Source organism: Brachyistius frenatus, unplaced genomic scaffold (genome assembly GCF_029030835.1).
Source record: "Brachyistius frenatus isolate BFR_SWC_R1_liver_20210118 unplaced genomic scaffold, ASM2903083v1 Contig_2, whole genome shotgun sequence".
NCBI lineage: Eukaryota > Metazoa > Chordata > Actinopteri > Embiotocidae > Brachyistius > Brachyistius frenatus.
Genome location: NW_027210601.1, coordinates 7,913,823 through 7,932,849, shown reverse-complemented (window position 1 = coordinate 7,932,849; position 19,027 = coordinate 7,913,823). Strand labels below are relative to the sequence as shown.

Below are 19,027 nucleotides of genomic sequence, written 5' to 3'. Positions count from 1 at the left end.
ATATGCCACTGCATTTCTCCTGCTCCGAGCCGCCTGACATTATCTACTCCCAGACCCTGTGGCCAGCACCAACTCTCTCAGCCCTCTTGCTGGTGGCATTGCGAACATGATCTCTGATGTCTCTCAGGCAGCAAACTGATGCTGTCACTGCACCAAGATATAACGCGACCCACTGACAAACACATTGTGACAAGGACATACAGACACACCAGTGTGTACACACGGCACTTGCACAGCCGTACAAGGACTCGCGTCTCGTCAATATGCTGCACAACAGTTACCGAAAGTACAGCCTTTCTTCAGTGTTTATTTTCTCCTCCGGGTTTAAGCAACCACATAAGGTCAGCTGCACACAGTCACAAAAAAAATATATATAAATGGCTTTACTGCCATTTAGTGATTCTTATCTGCTTAACACATTCAAGAAATATAGAAATGCTAAAGGTTGCCTGGGGAGTCAGTTTGGCCAAGTTTGATTGTGTCTTAATGAAACCACCACCAGGCAGAAAACAATGGAGAAAAAGGCCTCAAATGTGAAGCTTTGTCTTTGCACAATGTTGTTTGAGCTTTTAGAGGAAGTTTCAAGGCAAATATTTTAATGTGTTACGAGTTAAAATGAGTAGAATAAATAATGGCGCACAAAGAAGTAACAGATGCAGCAAGTACAATAATCAAAACAGATGGAATTTGTAACAAAGCAGCTTTTAACTCTCATTTATAGACGTTGCCTGCCTCCTGCTGGTAGAAGTGGTAAAATGCAGCAGGAGTGAGGACAATAATCAATAGTATGTATGTATGCGTATGTATGTATATAATTATTTTTATAATAATTATTAATAATTATGTGTGTGCTGTGACAATAAAAACACAATTTTAAGAGAAATCAACATTAACCAACTTTATTTGAATAATTTTACAGTCAGACAAAATGTGGAACTGGTGAAAATATATATTCTGATCACAACATAATTATTAACTATGAAACATGTTTACATAGTCACAAAACTGAACCCAATGAAAGCTCAACTTTAAGTCTGCATAAAAGTTCAGGCTTGCATAAAAAAAAAACGCCGCCTTTACTGTCACTTCAAACTGTGTGCAGCTGCATGTTTACAGGCACCTGATGGAAAATAAAGAGACTACAGGCTCAATAAGACCTGTTGCTGGAGCATCACACCGCACTGACCCTGCACTCCGACCTCCAGTGTGTCACTGAAAAAAGAATGTATCTGATGTTCTCTTACTACAAATATCAAGTACTTCTGAGTGCTTGAAAGTCCACTCTTAACAAACAAACAAAAAAGACCATTAAATAACTATCACTTACATCATTTATCAAAAACATTTTGTTCCACACAGATCAAAGTTAATACTTCAATAATAAATTATGTATTCTCAAGATCTCCCAAGAATCCATAAGTTGATGGCTCGTTATCAAATGCATAGACTATTTCTCTATGGGAGATGAATATACTGAATAAGTAGAACTAAAATGTAAACATACTAAAACACATCTGCAAACAAAACACATCGAAACAAACAGGGAATGAGGTGAATTTGAAAAAGTCAAACAAAAATGTTTCAATTTTCTTTCAGCAGCCTGACTGACAGGTGGAAGTAGAAATTAACGCTACAGTTTCTACCTCTAAATATCACAGCATTAAATTGCTACCTCACTAGCACAACGTGAAAGAAGTGTTTACACTGACTTTCTGATTGGAGATGAATTATTGCATTTAATATTTTTTTATTTTTTTTTAGCTTGGCTTCATAAAGCAGTGCACCACGTTTCATTGTTCATTGGTTATTCTGATAAACAGTTTCACAGACTGGCTGTAATGATGGGCACCAATTTAGATGTATTTAGATATATTCAGCTGTAGCCAAACATTTTTCCATTAATAAACATAAATGATAAAGACCAGGATGCTGCTTCCTGATTATGTTGTTTCACAGTTCTGTCACTTATTGTTGATTTACTGTTTGAGGCTGTAAACTTGTTGAGCAGTTAACTTGATCACCGACTCTGCAGATTGAAGTGGAACGCAACTACATAATGGCTGAATCACTCATGACACTCTTCAGCATTGCATTGATTCAACTCATTTAAATGTGTGTGTGTGTGTGTGTGTGTGTGTGTGTGTGTGTGTGTGTGTGTGTGTGTGTGTGTGTGTGTGTGTGTGTGTGTGTGTGTGTGTGTGTGTGTGCTTTAAAATGTAGATTCAGGTTGCATTTGGAGAAAGAAATTCCAAAGTGACAGAAATATTGGGGAGAAATTGCTTTTCGTGTAGTGCATGTTTTGTCTAAAGTATTATTGTTTTATTTTAATTTTTGTAACAGTTGCAAAAAGTAAAATTTTTGCATCAAAAGAATACAGTGCAAATGTGAGATAAGTTGAATATTCATGTGGAGAAAGTTCACAGTTGAGGCCAACATGGGGCAGCAGGCTGCCGAGTCTTTAGATCAGTTTGAGAACGATCATTTTACAAACAGTGCATCTTTGTCTTCTAAATGTGGAGATGGTGAACTAATAGTGCTGAAGATTCTCATCAGATCTGGTCAGTGCTTTCATTTACTGTGAAAGAGATCCTCAGCTGTTTTTTGTTTTTTTTTACTGTGACTGACTGACTATGGTACTTTATTCCCGAGTTTACCAGGACTATACTTGTCACACAGCAAAGGACGACAATGGAACAAATGAAAAGTGGCACGCTGACTCAAAACCTGATTATAGGCTAAAAACTGACGCAACACTTTTACCTGCGATTCTGAATGTTAACAATCACATACTCAACCAAGATTAAATAAAAACAAAAAAAGAGAGAACATTTACAAGATACAAAACAACAGACTGAAACTCATCACTGATATACAGCAGGTAATAACATATATTTGCATCACAGCGTGTATTTCAGAAAGTTTTTAGTGGCATCATGGATTGTACGATTTGGTATTTTCTATTGCTTTGCTGGATCTATTTTTTTACCCCCAACAAGCGGATAGCTGTGGGCCGTCAGCCGGGAGAGTAACGTCTTTCTCCGTGTGACTGCAGCTCTACATTTCATGTCCACCTGGCTTGTGTTTCTCCTTCAATATCTCCCTGTTATTTTTATAATAAGCCCCAAACACTTCTGCCTCATTTCCTCCAAAACATTTCAAAACACAGCTCAGTGTGTTTTGATAACTAACGTATCTACACTCTTAACAAACAAAAAGCATGCGGAACACTTCAAATGAAACAACCATAATACAAAATAATAAGACCACCTCATTGCTTTGCATATATTGTGCATTATCCAGTCCCTGTGCCCTTTTTTAGGAGTTATGGCTGGTTCCTTTAAAGAACAGCAGGCCTCTTTGTTCAGCGGTTAGTCTTGTGCAAGCTGGAACCAACATGAAAACCATGCTTCTTCACGTTCCTTTATGGAGAGACCCTGAGGATGAAGTGGAGCGGCTGGTCATCTGCAGGAGACAAAGAACACTAGTTAGATCCAAGCGACAAGTGACGTCAGTGACATCAAACTTTTTTTTTTTTTTTTTGGTGAACGGCCATTATGAAGCCTTGAGTTCTTGCCATCTTGCTAGTTCGGAGCCGGCAGTGACCATATTTGGACAAGCTGATGGGAGGGAGCGAGCGGGGGATCTGACTTGATCTGATTGGAAACCCGGCGACGCTATGTCCCACCCACAGATAGCTGTAACTTGACATCACCACAGGGATGTCAATCACCCCCCACCCCCACCCCGCCCCCCTTTTTGAAGCTTATTTTCTAATTAATGATGGATTATTTTCAGAAGGACAACCAGAAAACTAATAAGGAGCGACTAAAAAAACAGATGACTCGTCCAATTTTATATACAGTCAATGGTTAGATCTAACAAAACACGTGTATGTGTGTATATATATGTGTATATATGTGTATGTGAGTGTTCCTGTATTCTATGTATGGAACAATGACTGTTGGGGGTTTAGACTTTTACGTTTCATGTTAGACTCAGGTTTAGGTTTAGGTTTAGGTTTAGGTAAGGGTTGTGTTTAGGCGATTAGTTGAGGTAAGGAACTCAAGAATGCCTTGTGTCAGTGATTGTCCTCCCAAAGATGGAAGGACGACATGTATTTGATGAGCTGGCACTGCAGATCTGCTGAAATTTTAATGTTAAAAATCACATAATGCTAATTTCTTAATAATAAATAGACAAATAATTCATAATTATTTTATGTAATCATTTTAAATATAAGAAAAACAGGATAAACATGTAATATGCAGAAAATCCCCAAAAATTGGCTAATTTGGAAAACACATCTCCATCTTATCGTTTTACATCACCCACACTTTGATCCATGTAAGTCTGTCTGATTTGTAATTCCTCACCCCTACAGACAGAGACGTTACCCGTCACCAGTGTTTAAAAACTGGCCCACACATTACTCAGCGGGGGACGAGGAGATGGCAAGAACAGTTGTAGGTAACGTCAGGGTAGACCTGACTGACAGGCTGATGACACACCATATGGAGATGCTAGGCCAATTTTACCCTGAGGGGGGACAACAATGTTTTTTTATTATTTTGTTTGCCTCATCCCTGTCAGCTTCTCTTACGGAAACGAGAGGGGAGAGACAGCCAGGTTGTGGAAGTTGACAGCCACGCATGCAGACGCATGAAAATCCGCAGACGCACCGGCACGTGTGCACAGAAGTGACAGACTGTACTCAGACATGAGCCGGACACAGTCGGTAAACACATTCTGCACATGCTTGGGTTGTTCTTAGTTTTGGGAAAGTGACATGACCATGGATCAGGTTTGCAGTCAACTCACATGCATTACATTACATTACATTACATTACATTACATTACATTACACGTGAAATTATGATTTGAGGACACAAATATGAAGGAAAGCACTGCCATACCACCGTGTGATTGACAGGTCCTTTAATGTGTAGTGACTGTATGGAAAATATTACAGTTTTCTAATTCTGTCAAAAGATTCATATTTTCCAATTGTGATCCGTTTAAAGGCATAAAATCTTTATTTTTCATCTATAAACCTAAATCTGCTCAATACTTTATGAATTTACATATAATCTCTAAAGTTAAAAGTTGATTTTTTTTTTTTTTTTTTTTAGGATGAAATATGAACAGATGATTTGTACTCTAATCCAAAACTATACATGTGAGTAGATGCTGTAAGGAACACCTACTTGTTTGGAGGCTTCAGAGGAGGAATGGACTTCATTTCCAAAACTTCCGTTTAACTGCAACGTTGCTGTAAAGGTAGAGTTGTGAATGAACATTTATACATAAATAACTCATAATGAAATTTGCAGGTTTTATAAATAAATGTGCCTCATCTATTAAAAGCATTCATCAACTGGGTAGAGAACGTGTAAAGCTAAGGTGCTACCATCGTGTTAGTCTGTTTCAGTGCGTTTAAAAACGAATTTTTATCCGGCCTCGGTATTTACTTCTCTGACCATGAAACACAAAACAAAGCTTACGTACCTTGTGGATCAAGTCTTGGATCAACAAACCCCCAGTGCTGATAGAGAGCTGCCAGATCGTGGGGACTGTAGTTTTTCAAGAGGCTCAAAATATCAATGTCCATTGGCATTTCTCCTGTCGATTCACTCTTTCCCTGAGCAAAAAGGAGTGGATCTAAATATGCTTTGCCTCCATGCAGCCCCCACATGTTCATGGCAGCCCAGAGATCAGGACCTTTAGGACCTGAAGGGAAGTCACAGGACTGCCTGCGGGAATGGAGTCTATCTGCAGCTGCGTTAGAAGAAGTCCCGCCGTGATTTCTTGCCAGCATAAAACCCAAACCCTCCTGTGGGAAGTTTCCCTCCACGGTGGCTCTGCTGCCTCTGTGTTTGGGGCTGCTTGTGGGCTGGATGCTGGGGAGGCTCTTACTGTGCACAATACTGTTTGAGGAAGTAGCTTGGGAGCTGGAGCCTTTACTTCCACCCTTCACTGCTCGGTTATGTTCACCAGACTTCTTCTGAGGTTGGAGTGCGACCTTCCCACTGGGCTGTGTCCCATTTGAAGATCGTGGCTCCTTCGACTGATGCTTTGACTTCGGGTTGCCTGATTGGGTCTTGGAGGCCGAGTGCTTGCTGCTGCTGCTGCTGCTCTGAGTTGTGAAACCTGGAGGCTGCGTGCGCTGCGTTCTTGGAGCGGGTAGAGCTGGGCAGTCTTTGCCTTCGAGGAACGGTGGCGGCCCCGTGCGTCTCCACTGAGAAGCTCCTGCCTTGAGACTCTTGAGGCTGTTAATGCAGGGTGCCCACTTGGGTGCCATGGAGCTGCTGCCATCCACCCTGTGTGCAACACGCTGATGGATCCACAGTACTTCTGGGTAGTTGGTGTTGTGGGAGCAGTATGGACACTGATGCCTCACCAGGCCCTCCGTTTTAACTGAATTGTTAACAGTGCCTTCTCCATGGGTGCTCGGTAATGAAGAAAGATTGAGGAGACTGCCAGCATCGGCAGAAGCATGTCCCTGACCTTTGACCTCTGGGCCACTTGACTTCTCTTTTTTAATGTGTGACTCCGCTAACTCCTGGCTGGGAGGACACGTGTAGGGATTCCAGTATGGCTGACTGAGTAACACACTCCTGCTTCTGAGGTAGTCCATGTATCTTGAGGCTTTAGAACCACTTTTGCTAACGTTGTCCAAAATGGAGCTGTGTTTGCTGTGGGTACCCGGGACGTCCTGGTGCTGCCTGTGCAGGTGAGACCTGAGTAGTGAGGCGTCAACAGTGTGGAATTCACAGTGCTCACAGAAGTAGGGTTTTTTATCTGCAGGTGAGAACAGAGGATGGCAGTGTGAAGGACATCATTCGACTTAAAGTGTTTCATCCGTATGTGTCCATACTAACAGTGATTTACGTCATCCACGCAAGACAACCGCTGTCAAAAGTTTCAGGCTGTCAGGAGTCTGCAGTTAACGTTGGTCAAAAGACATATCATAGCAGGCATTTGTAATGTCATGGTGGAATAAACATCTGCCCAGAGATAACACACAGTATATCTAAAATAGCTAACTGCTCACTACTTAGCAAAGTCTTTTAAACAAACAGTCACTTTATTATTGTTTTGGATTTATAAATTATAGCCAGAAAGTTATTTCTTTAGTTACTTGAAATATTTTTGAATCAAAATTTGTTTCGTCCCTTGAAGCTCAAAACCTAAATGTTTCAAAATTGTTTTGTGGAATTATAGTAGCTGTAATTCACCTATGAATTCACCAGAGGTCTCCCTTTTCCACAGTACAATGTTAAATAATTACTTATTGTCTGGATAGTGAGTTTCCATTTCTAAGTTGAAATACCCTCACAACAATTTCACAACCTTACAGATATCTGCACGCCCACAAACACAACTTTTGATAAAAGGGTGAAATATGCCATACGAAGAAACTGTGTTCAGCACAGACTGTGACTGTAATTGATTGTTCAAGAAATATAACCTATTGTCCAAACTGTATCATTGATTCTTGTAGTGTAGTGTGGTGTTTGTGGCTCACCTTCATGGTCTTGGCTCCTGATGTTCTTGGTGTGGTTAGACAGGAGATGAACATCTTTGACCTTCTTCGTCTGCAGCGCCTCATAAAATGCATGACCAAGTCCGTTCAACAGAATACGGTCTTTCTGGCAAATCTTTTTGTCACCAGCTTTAGCGTGAGCCAAGCTGTTTGATGGGTTATTGAGGCCTGTATCGCCCTTCTTCTTCTTAAGGTTGGAGCTGGAGGTGTCAATTTGTTTCCTCTTCTTCTCCTGCTTCAGGGGTACATACTCACCCTTTTCAGTGTCATATGCCACCTCTGCATCAGCTAGTCTCTCCTCCCATCCCAGACATTTTTCTGTGGCCTCCACGAGTCGCCCCCTCGTGGCTAACTGCCATGCTTGGTAACTACATACTGGGTCCAGCTCTAAAATTCGCCTTCCCAGACTCCTTTCCTCTGTGGTTTCCTTAGGTCCAGCACATGTGAGGTTCAGGCTTTCCAAAAAGTGCCTCTTCGTCATGTGCAGCTCTGAGGCCTCAAGGTCTTCTTCATGCGGTGGACTCTGCGTCTGAGCACGACTGTGGTTCAGTTTATGAAGCTTTTCATGTATTCGCAAGGTCTTGCGGTCAGAGAAGAAGTTACCACAGCCTGCACAGAGCTCATAGAGGCACTCTTCATTTATTAGTGATGCTGCGTCCTGAGAAACCCCATTGATGGTGGCAGGCAGTTCGTTGGTTTTGCTTCCCCGCAGCTGGCCTTTGACACGATGGATGCGCATATGACTTTGGAGGAACCACGCTTGGCGGAAGCGTCGTCCACAGATCCGGCAACCATGATCCTGGGAATTGCGGTGCCTTTTCATGTGGGATTTAAGGAGTAATACCTGAGGGAAAACCTGGCCACAAATGGTGCAGGAAAAAGACCCAGCGTCAGCCCCATCTTCGTCGACTTCCTCTTTACCCTTAACTTTTTTCTTGGTTCCTTTCTTCTTTACCTTCCCATTGACATTATTAGCTTTTTCAGCCGTGCTGTTGACAGAAGGAGGATCAGATATAGCCGCATCATCTTTCTGCCCCTGATCTCTGTCCCCCTCTTTGTCGCTGGGATTCTGGCTAAATAGACCCAGTTTATGGCTTCGAATGTGAGCCTTCAGACTGCCCTTCTGAGCCGTCCGGTGCTCGCAGTACGGACACTTGTACGGCTTCTCCCGAGTGTGTCTTCTCATGTGCTGAGAGAGAGAGCTGAGGAGGGGGAAGCTACGGCCACACACCCCGCAGGTGTGGCATGACGTCACGTCTTCCTCGGCCTCCCCTTTTATGGTAGCCGGGTGTTTTTGTGATGCTTCCTCCCTCCCTTCTGTCTCCATTACTTTTCCTGGAGCACTTGTGTGTCGAAAATCACAGCTGTTTAATAAAAATCCTCTAACTATGTGACGTTTATGTTCTAAAAGTTACTGAGTTCTCAAAGCGGGCATCAAAAACTTGTAAAACATCACAGTTGTAGTGCCCATCTTGATCTTCGACGAGATGTTCTTCATCAAAGTTGCATGCTGTTTTCACAAGAATACCTGGAAATAGAACAGGACATTTTAATTAGGCATGTAGTAATTACATTTACTATTAATATTCATAAAATGCCAATTTTTTTTTTTTTTTTTTTTTTTTTTCTCCATTACTTTTCCTGGGCAGATGATTGAAATATATTAAATATAAACCTGTCAAACATCACATTTAGTTGTTTCCCTCTGCTTGAAGACACAGAACATTTTCAACAATACAGAGACTGGTTTCCCTCTGAATACTCCAACAATGACAACAGATGTTGATGATATGTAAAATAGTTTGACTGAATATGTGTGTTAAAAAAAAAACAACAGCAAACAAACCCTTTACGAAGAAAAAGAGCCCACTGAGGTAATTTGCACAAATTTTGGAATAACCTCTGTCCCTTACTGGATGAGCGACGCCTGTCTGTACATATTAGAGCGCGGGTCAGTATCTCAACATGTGTGTGTCTGTCAGTCCTTTGGTTGCCTATGCCCAAATTGAGTGTGTGAGGTGACGCATGAAGGGATGTATTAATTCCTGGCCAACCAGGATGAGCCCTGAGGGGCCATCCACCCCAATTCACGATCAATAATCCATTATCAACAAACTTCATTTCAAAAACTCACTTGCTGGCACATGCAGGGCCCTGATTCTGGGGGAGGGGCTGATGTAACGTTGTAAAGGTAACAGCAAGTTGCATTTCTAAATTTTACTATTTAATATAATGCGAGAAATGAACTGTCTTGCTCAGGATGATGTGTTGAGTCTTTTCTCTCTGACAATATTTTTTAATAGTCAGGAAACTCCACATTCATACAGAATTGAATCTTCAAAATGGTGACTCAAATTATCACAGCTGCCAGGAAGGTGACTTTGATATAAGAGGCTCTATTAGTTCTTAATCATCTTATTTAAACCTCAATTAAATTATCCAGGAACATAACAGCAGTTGTTGTCCTGAAAACGAGTACACGGCACAGGCATGGTCTGATGTGGTCAAACATGTCCCTCAGGCAAACATGACCATTTGTTTGACTGTTTTAGTGAAAGAAGGTACTCTGTGGTTTGCAGCCAGCCAGGCAGTCAAAAGAAAAACCTGCTATTGTGTCGGCCGCACCAGAACTGTCACATCGCCTCATGTCTGGCCCTCCACCCCTCATTAGGGGGTCGAGAGAGTTATTGTTAAAGCAAAGAGGCCTGGGCCTACACGTCACTGTCTTCGAATACATGTCTGGGCAAAGAGGCGGGACAAAAGAAGACTCTTGTTTGTCTTGTCAGTGTTTGAATGTGAGGAAAAAAACTGGGTGCACAAACTCATAAAGGCTAGAAAAAGAGATTGACTCTGCTATGATTTTCAGGGGATGAGTTTGTCCCTCTAACAATCTGTATCTGCATCCACAGTCGCATCTGTCTGCATGCACGCATGTATGCATGCCTGCCTGCCTGCGGTCATGTGTGTTGATCTGCTCACGCTGGAATGGGTGTCGTATCTGTAATATGGAGGACTTTAGGAGGTTTTTCTGGACATGGCAGGTGTTTGGTAGGCAGACGCTGTGAGATTAGTGCATGAGCAGTGGGGCACACTGTCTCCAAGAGGGGGGAGGACATATGCAAGAGAAAATGGAGGGTGGCAATTAAGGGGTTAAGGTTAAGGCGAATGTAATGAGTTAACACAATGGGGATAAAGTCAGGGAGCTGAGGGCAACAGATGGGAATAAACGGGCCATCAGTATGGAGTTAGCCGCCTCTACAGTATGAGCTTATGCCTTTTGTCAAAGAAGCCTACATGCTTAGTATGTGCTATATATTTGCATCTGCAATATCCTACTATTTTATTTGTGTTTGAATTAAAAGTATTTGAGCTAATCAATGAATTTTTTTTTTTTAATGCATTTTCAATAACAAAAGAGATTCTGAACCCATCCACCTCCCCCTTTATTCAGCTATCTTTTCCACCTTTTATCCCTTCAACACATAAACACTCAAAGCTCTTTGGCTATCTACATTACTTTACAGATCCTCCAAACATGTTGCTCCAGGGCTTAACTCATTTCTTTTAGAATCCCTCGCTCCCTTTTTCTCTCTCTTTTCTTTGGCAGATGAATAGGCATGTCCAGTCAGCTGTCCTCACATTGATTCATCCTGACGTCCCAACCAGCTCAGCACAAACTCCCTATGGTCAGGGCACTGATGCTGAGAGCCTGTGTGCTGTGATGTGTGTGCGTGCTCGCATGAAAATATCTACTGTCGGCGTGTCGTATGTGTGCGCGCGCCTGCCTGTGTGCCCGGTTGCTGCCGTGGAGTGGAAATAGCATCTCCTATCCGGCACACAACGCACCTAAATACCTAAAATATCATTTTGTAAGAGAAGCCCATTTCTGTAAAATTCTGCAATTGCAAACTAGTGAGAGATGTACGCATATTTGCTTTGCTCAAGGTACGCGTGTACCCCATGACTGCGTGCATGCATATGTGCCTGTGTGAGTGTGTATGTGCTGAAGTCATCCAAATATTCACATCCACGAGCCTGTGCCAACATACCCCTGACTGGAGATAGCATGTGACTGTCCTTATGCTAGTGTTCAAAGCCACAGTCACTCGCTAAGCCTCACCTCGCATCTACTGTTTTGTGTCCAATAATCCTGTCAGTTTCCACCGACTGCAAACACAACCGAGGCATCAAACAAAACTAGTACACAAACCGATGCTGCTTTATGAAGCCGAGATATTTTTCAATGTCATCCCCACAGATTTACAGTACAGTAAATACAATTTTTTTTTTTTTTTTTTAACTGTCTCTTTTCAATCCATTCTTACGATACGATTAATTTTGTATCATTATAGGAAATACTGTGTTGCACAAAGGATATTTAGCTACAAATTGAAGGAAAACTCAGCCTCAGAGTAATCAGATTGTGCTAATATTCTAGTGGGACATCTTGGAAGGTGCAATTGAAATGAGGTCATTTGTAAAGATGAATTAGCATACAAACTGTCTGTGTGTGTGATGCCACTATTACTTTTTAAAGCTGATTGTTTATTATCGTCAGAAAGTTGTGTGAAAACAGCTTTCTGTTTCAAACACGTACTCCTAGAAACCAAAACTACAACCTATGGTTTGTCAACATATGAATGCAAAATTAGTTCACGTGAAAACGTATCTTTTAGACAGGATGTCAATGTGACAAGATGAAGCAAAATCAATGATATTGTTCTGCATTTAAAGCTAAATTGTTTTTTGTTTTTTTTAAACTTCCAAAATGTTGGAATCTGCCTCTCGATGTTTATATTTTATATACGGTTTGTGAGGCACACTTGTTTCACTTTAACTGTTTCCACTAATATCCAATGTATACACTACGCTAAAATATAAATAAGCAACTTTTTGAAACTGTCACTATTTGTTTTCCACAAAGTTATAATGGGAGTTATGAAACAAACAGCACGTCAGCCATATTGAACACCTGAACAGAGTAATGCTTCAGCAAAACAGAAAAATAGGTGTATCTCCTTATTTATGTTTTGTAGCACGTGTGCAGAAACTGTGTTTTCTGCTGATTCACTGCTGATGCAGTTCAAGTGAACTCCTTCCATATGTAGTCAACACACACTCCCAGGTGCCTGCATGAGATGACGGGTTGAATGACTATCCAACACGAGTTAGTGTGCTCATCAACATATATCACACCGCAAATGCCTTGATGCAGTTTCCCAATTGACAAAAGAACTACAGTATAAATGCAGGTTTTTGAAAGGCTGTAAAGTTACCATCACCACTAGTCTAGTTAAATTAAAAGCCAGTAACTCTAATAAAAAATCAGTGCACCGATTTAAAAAAAAAAAAAAAAAAAAAAAAAAAGAAGCTATTTAGCCTAGTCTTCCTAATAAACCTGTACGAGCATGTAGACTCATAACAGGACTAAAGTAGACTACATTTCCAGTTGTCTGGTGTGACTTTAGAGTTGTGGGTGGACTTTCTCAAAGTAATGCATGAATGCTCTCAATTCATAGTAACGGAGCATTTTCTGTTCTGAAAACATTTCCTGAATGTAGCAAGGTAGCTCCTACAATATCCATGTTAGAGCAAAGTCCTGAGACCAGTGGACAAACATAAATGACAGAAAGTGACAGACGTAACATCCCTCCCATCCTCCCCAGCAGTCTTTCAGTAGCCATGATTGACACATACTGTACCACTCCATCACACCGCTGCCTCCTAATCCTAATTTGTATCTTACAAGTACCTCATGGTTTTAGTGGAGGCCTGCAGCGTTCCTAGAATGACTTTGCACGAAAAACGGCAAAGCAGCACACTACTGTGGGCGAACAGCCTAATGTACCTAAAAGATTAGACGGCCATCAGCTCAACAGTCACAAGCACGGACAAACTTGCGCACATTCGTGCCCATCCCCCTCCTTGGCCAACTCTCCACTCGGTTACACAACATATACAGGGATTACTCTTCATTGCATGAGATGAGCTGCCCGATGAGTGGCCTTTTATCATGGATGCCCCTTAGTGCATTATGGGGCAACCATGACGTGACAAAGAGAAGACAAGAGAGACTCCTGGCTCTAGGTTTTACCTGTTATGGAAATGCACAGGATGCCTCATGCAGGCCCTAATGCAGACATCAGAAACTAACTGAGTAATGCCACTGGATGCAGAAAGGCAAAGATGAGGAGATGAGATTTCTGGGGATATATTTTTTGTAATATTGGAGAACATTATTAATGTTGATTTATCTGCTATGGTGGGTCGAAGGATCCACTGTGGACCCACTCTCTTTTCAGTGTGGATTGGCCAGTGTGGGAGACACTGCAGTATAATCTGCTGGCATTAACTTGCTCTCTAAAAAAAGCACTCTCGACAGGGATTAGATTATCATTGCAAGGTCAGCTCAGACTCACTCTGACTGTCTCTCTTTATGTCTCTCTATCACTCTGCTTTGTGTCTTTTACTTTATCGCTGTTACTCATTATTTATCCGCCTGTCCTCAGGTGTAAATTTTAAGGAAGTGATTTTAATCCTACTTAAATATAAGTCAAGCTACTAAAGGTAAAACACAATAGATTAATATTTATTAACGCATGTTAAATGTATAGTGGAAGTAATATTCGTGTTACAACTGTCCTCCAAACCTAAAAGCCACAGAAATATCATATTTTCCTCTCTTTTACCAAAAAATATGAAACTGATTTATGATTTAATCTAATGCATATTTTCTACACTTATCAATTATTTGTAAAATGTAAGAAAAATTGTTAAACATATGCACTTAGTCTCCCAAAGTGATGTCATCAAATTGTTTGTTTTGTTTAACTACCACTCCAAAACCTAAAGATATTAATTTTACTCTATAAGGCAAAGAAAATCAATAAATCCTCAATTATCAACTAATCATCTCATCTTTGATTCTTGCTTGTGATTTCAGTCTGACCTGGAAAATTAGATTTGGGGGTGCTCCCATTTATACCTGATTCATTCTCAATGAACAATTCCAGAATGAAAACCCCAATAATGACATCTTTAATTTAACTTTCAAACTATTGAACATTACCCAAATCTATTTCCTCACACACAGAGGACAGCATAAGATCCCCCTCAAGTGTTTAAATTAGAGACTGGACATCTCTCCTCTGTGATTTAGATAAGAATCTTACGTTGATTTTTTTTTAAAATTTTTTTTACCAAAGTTGATATTTGTAAAGATAAAAATACAGTAAAGCGACAGCAAAACCTCATTGCTACAACTAATACTTCAAAACAGTTTGGAAATTGGCCTGGCTGTTGGCTTTGCTCTTTTTCTTTGTAAAAGATCAAACTTCTCAAGTTACATGGTAGATGTAGATTTGAAACGGCATGTGTGCAATTTCCTATTTCCTGCTATGATTAAGGTAAGGTTTGAAGAAGGGTAAGGTGATACCTGCTTAGCGATTTTATCCTGGAGCAATAGAATGACAGCTGGCAGCAGGGTGTGGATTAGGTTTCCTATAGGGGTATTGCATCTTTTACACCACCGCTTCTTTGGAGTAGAATGGGCCGATAGTAACCTGATTCCCTCAGACCCATCCAATCTCGTCTCCCTCTCTCTCAATGGGACCAAACAGAAGGGATCTGTGAACGCCTTACTCATCCCTCCCATCTTCCATCTGGACATTTTGCCAGTGTTTGCACTCCAGTTCCTCCACTGGAGACTTAAAGGGCAAGTTCTTCTTTTTTTCCCCCCGAGGAATCTATCTGATTCATTAAAAACTGGAAATGTTTTCTGCCCATTCAACACTCCCCGCAAGCCATTTTGTTTGTAGAGAAAAAAACTTGGCTTGACAAAATTTCCGGAATAATCGTTTGGTCTACAATTACAGAAACAGTGAAAATTGGCATATTTGACTGTACAGGTTTGTAGTTAACACAAAGGCATCTAAATATATTCAATTTATATATCACTGAAAAAAGTACATATTCATATTTGAAAGGCTAAAACAAGTGAAATTTTCGCATTGTTATTTAAAAATGTTGTACTTTCTTTGGGTGTACAGATCAACTAAATGTTTCATTTTTATTTAACATATTTCTATTTAGACATCATGATGCCGCGGATACATGCATTCTTCTTTTTTTTTTTTTAAATATTTTTTCAAAATTGAATTATTCCAAAAATATTTTTGAAGGACTTTTCTCATCTGTTTAGATGTAGTTACTTTATGCAGTTTACTCCCCTACGACCTAAGGTCCAGGTAGCTTAATTACCCACAACCCATGCAGACAAAAACAACATGGAAGAGACAGCCAGCGTGTTAACAATGCTCTGAAACCAGCATGTGGTCCATCTGTATGGTGTGCTGTTAGGTAATCACATCAGAGTAGAGATGGACACTCAGCAAGAACGTGTACACCACTTTAGAGGCAGATTCCAATATTTTGTCTACTGAAGTTAGCATGCTTACCGTATTGTAATACCACCTCGTACCTCAGGAAGCAATAGTGAGTCACTGCGTCTTCTTGCTATTTTGGAGCCAGAAGTGACCATATTTGGACACATTGGGGAGGAGTGAGCTGCGAATCTGAGTCTATCTGATTGGGAACCCAAGGACACTATGCCTGCCCGCCTATAGTAGAAAACGGAGATCACATGCAGATCAAACAGACACGTCTCCAAGGCCTACTATTGCTCTTTTTGTCTACTACTAATGATGGGATCATTACACCCTCATTTGTCCCGGATCTACGTCCAATTTTATATTCAGTCCATGGTCCATACAATACAACTTTACAGTCATCACTTAAAAAAGCCAACTACTAACTAACAGCAAGGCAAGAAAACACAAGATCTGATCAAACTGCCACCAAGTCGAACTGAGGGCAGACGAAACGCTTATGGACTCACTGTTGCCTATTAATGTGCAGTAGTATTACACGACAGTACTTCATTCTTACATATTGTAAGTGTAACTCTCAGCAATCTGTATTTGTTATAGTCAACCAAATTATAGGTTTGTTTGTTTTGTTGCTTCCTTTTGATCATAAAACTCCGCAGTGCAGTGACCTGGAGTCGTGTAAAACACAGCCGAGAGGTTTTTGCCCTCAAGTTTTACTTTGAGAAATTGGTTTAACAGAATATTTTATGGTTTAAAGTTCCATAATTATATAAGATGACAAGGAGTTAAAATGTTTTAAGAGGGTGTTATCAGGATCACACTCATAAGTGATAACAGGGATTTTTAATAATAATTTCCTTCCTGAGACAGTCCCTGAGCACAAGCTGTGTTTTTGCTAATTAACACTGGATTCAGAGGCACAACAGCTTAATGGTTTTGACCTGTTTTGCCCATCTATTTTTCTTTGGGTTTTCTTCATTGTAGAAGAGGGTTTATTGGATAAATTTAAAGACTCAAGCTTAATTTTAATTTGACAAGGTCACTTATTTTCACTCCAGATTAAAGTGCTGCTTTTGAAAGCATGATGAGAAACGAAACTGCCTTTTCTTTTTGTATTCATTTTCACGTTCTTACTAACTACTTTCACATTCTTGTAGTCGTCCCATCTCCGCTGGGTGACACCGTCCATTTGACATTTTTCCAGATTTAAAGGTGTATTTTTGTTTTCATTTGGTTCAGATTACAAAAACAAAAATGTTTCAGCCTTTTGTCAGACAACGGAGCTGCCCACAGTAGAGATGGCCTTACCCCTCACATCCTCCTGTCTGCTCTGTCTGCACCCATCCCCCTTCCAGAAACAAGCCCCTGTCCAGACCCCAGTCCCCTGACCTAATCTAGATGATTAAATCATTTTTCTTTAGCACAAATTTTGTCCCCCCCACTACTCCTGTCTGGTAGTTGTCGCACACCCTCCCCTATTGATCGTCATGCTGAGGAGATTACCCTAATAGCTGGGATTACCTCCCCACATGTTGGTTGGCCACGTACTCTAGGGGAGGAGGGGAGAGCTGGGGATGGTGCATGTTGTGCATGATGTGCAAGTGTATGGAGGGAGGGGTGGAGGAGTAAGAAATAGAAAATCTGGGTCTATGTTTGTTTATTGCCTGTCAGTACTAGAGCAAAAAGGAGCTACAACCATGTCTCATCGTCTGTGGGATGTCATTAGACTGTTTGCAACCTACATAACAATCTTTATCCTTAAATGCTAACACTGTTCAAGAACAGTTATGAAGCAAGAGCTAGTTACCTTCAAGGCAGACAACCAACACCCTAAAGACCTACTTGACAAATATTTGTCCCCTCATGTTCTTTAACCTTGGACACCCCAGTTTAACCCCAAATGACATCACCTTATAAAACTGTTTAATAGAGATTAAACAGTTTACTCAATTAAATAGATGACAAAACTTTAAGTCAATTATCACATTAAACCGTGGGTGTAAGAAAGTACAGACACTCTTCATGTTATTGTGTCTTATGAAACTATTCGTAGTTTACGTGCATAGATTTGTGGCAGACAGTGGTTGATTTTGTGTTGTGTTTAAACCCCCAACTGCGGGATAGCAGTGTTGTAATCTATATTAAGCCTTTTGACTCCGTCCTTCCCAATGTAACATGAACTGAGACAGGAAGTAGCGTAGGCATGCATCGCTGACAGCATCAGAAAATTTGATTAAAAAAAAAAAAAAAAAAAAATATCGCAATATATCATGTTGTTCACTGTATAGTGTTATATCACAATATATTGAATCACAACCATCATGATTTGTACTGTACACAGTGCTGATGCAAACATTAGGCTATGCTAAATGAATTCATTTTGTTTTATACTGCCGGATTTCATTTAAATGTGTCACCTCAGGCGATGAAAAACACCTTCTTTTCTGACTTTTCACGAACTAAACGACTGATCAATAATGAAAATAAGTTTAAGTGGCAGCCTCACTGTTTACTAATCACCAGATTTCAGCCACGTCCTGATAACAACACAACAATTCAGATGTCCCATCCACATGTTTCACAACAGCTCAGTTGGACATCTCTGGTTCGGTGGCTGCTGGCTGTTTTTTGTTGTTGTTGTTGTTTTGTTTTAGTTTACTGTTTTCTAACGAGTGCGAAGAGGTAAGAGCAGCTCGAAATCAAGATGTTAAACCCGCAGAGGCAGCGGGAGAGGTTGGAGGCCATTCAGACAGTGCGGAGAAAAGGAATTCCGTTAATCCGCCGCTGATCCGGTACAATGGCAGCCTTGTTGTCTGTCCCGTTTGCACTCACTTACCACAAGTTTGCGTGCGTTCACCACGTTCACTGATAGCCGGTCCGCAAGCTGCGCCAAACCACACAGAGAGACACAGAGAGAGAGAGAGATCACGATCACGGTGAAGTAACGATAATGTGTGGAGACTCGGAAGGAGCTGCCCGGATTCAGAGGCTACTTGGTTTTTACAAGAACTCACGTCAATACTAACTAACTCACTCACTAACTAACTCACTAACTAACCGACGGGATGTTGGAGTTAACTTTCGCGCACACAAACTC

General features: G+C 40.8%; 2 protein-coding genes across 2 annotated transcripts in view; both read right to left on the bottom strand.

The window, feature by feature from the left end:
* The window catches only part of LOC138620573 (leucine-rich repeat and immunoglobulin-like domain-containing nogo receptor-interacting protein 1), a 291,009-nt gene that overhangs the window by 195,684 nt on the left and 76,298 nt on the right, over positions 1-19,027 (bottom strand). The window lies entirely within an intron of this gene.
* Positions 884-18,825, bottom strand: LOC138620549 (zinc finger protein 516-like). The gene is made up of 5 exons (XM_069697863.1): positions 18,767-18,825; positions 7,526-9,071; positions 5,506-6,798; positions 5,205-5,269; positions 884-3,462 (listed from the first exon to the last, which is right to left on the bottom strand). The coding sequence occupies exons 2-5, from the start codon at positions 8,868-8,870 to the stop codon at positions 3,412-3,414; spliced, it is 2,754 nt and encodes a 917-aa protein (XP_069553964.1). The 5' UTR covers positions 8,871-9,071; positions 18,767-18,825; the 3' UTR covers positions 884-3,411.

Excerpts from the sequence above, each read along its gene's own strand:
- LOC138620549 (XM_069697863.1), bottom strand. The coding sequence starts at position 8,870 with ATGGAGACAGAAGGGAGGGAGGAAGCATCACAAAAACACCCGGCTACC. Across the intron at positions 6,799-7,525 it reads CAGGAGCCAAGACCATGAAG|ATAAAAAACCCTACTTCTGT; the intron begins GTGAGCCACAAA and ends TCTCACCTGCAG. Across the intron at positions 5,270-5,505 it reads TCCAAGACTTGATCCACAAG|CAACGTTGCAGTTAAACGGA; the intron begins GTACGTAAGCTT and ends CTACCTTTACAG.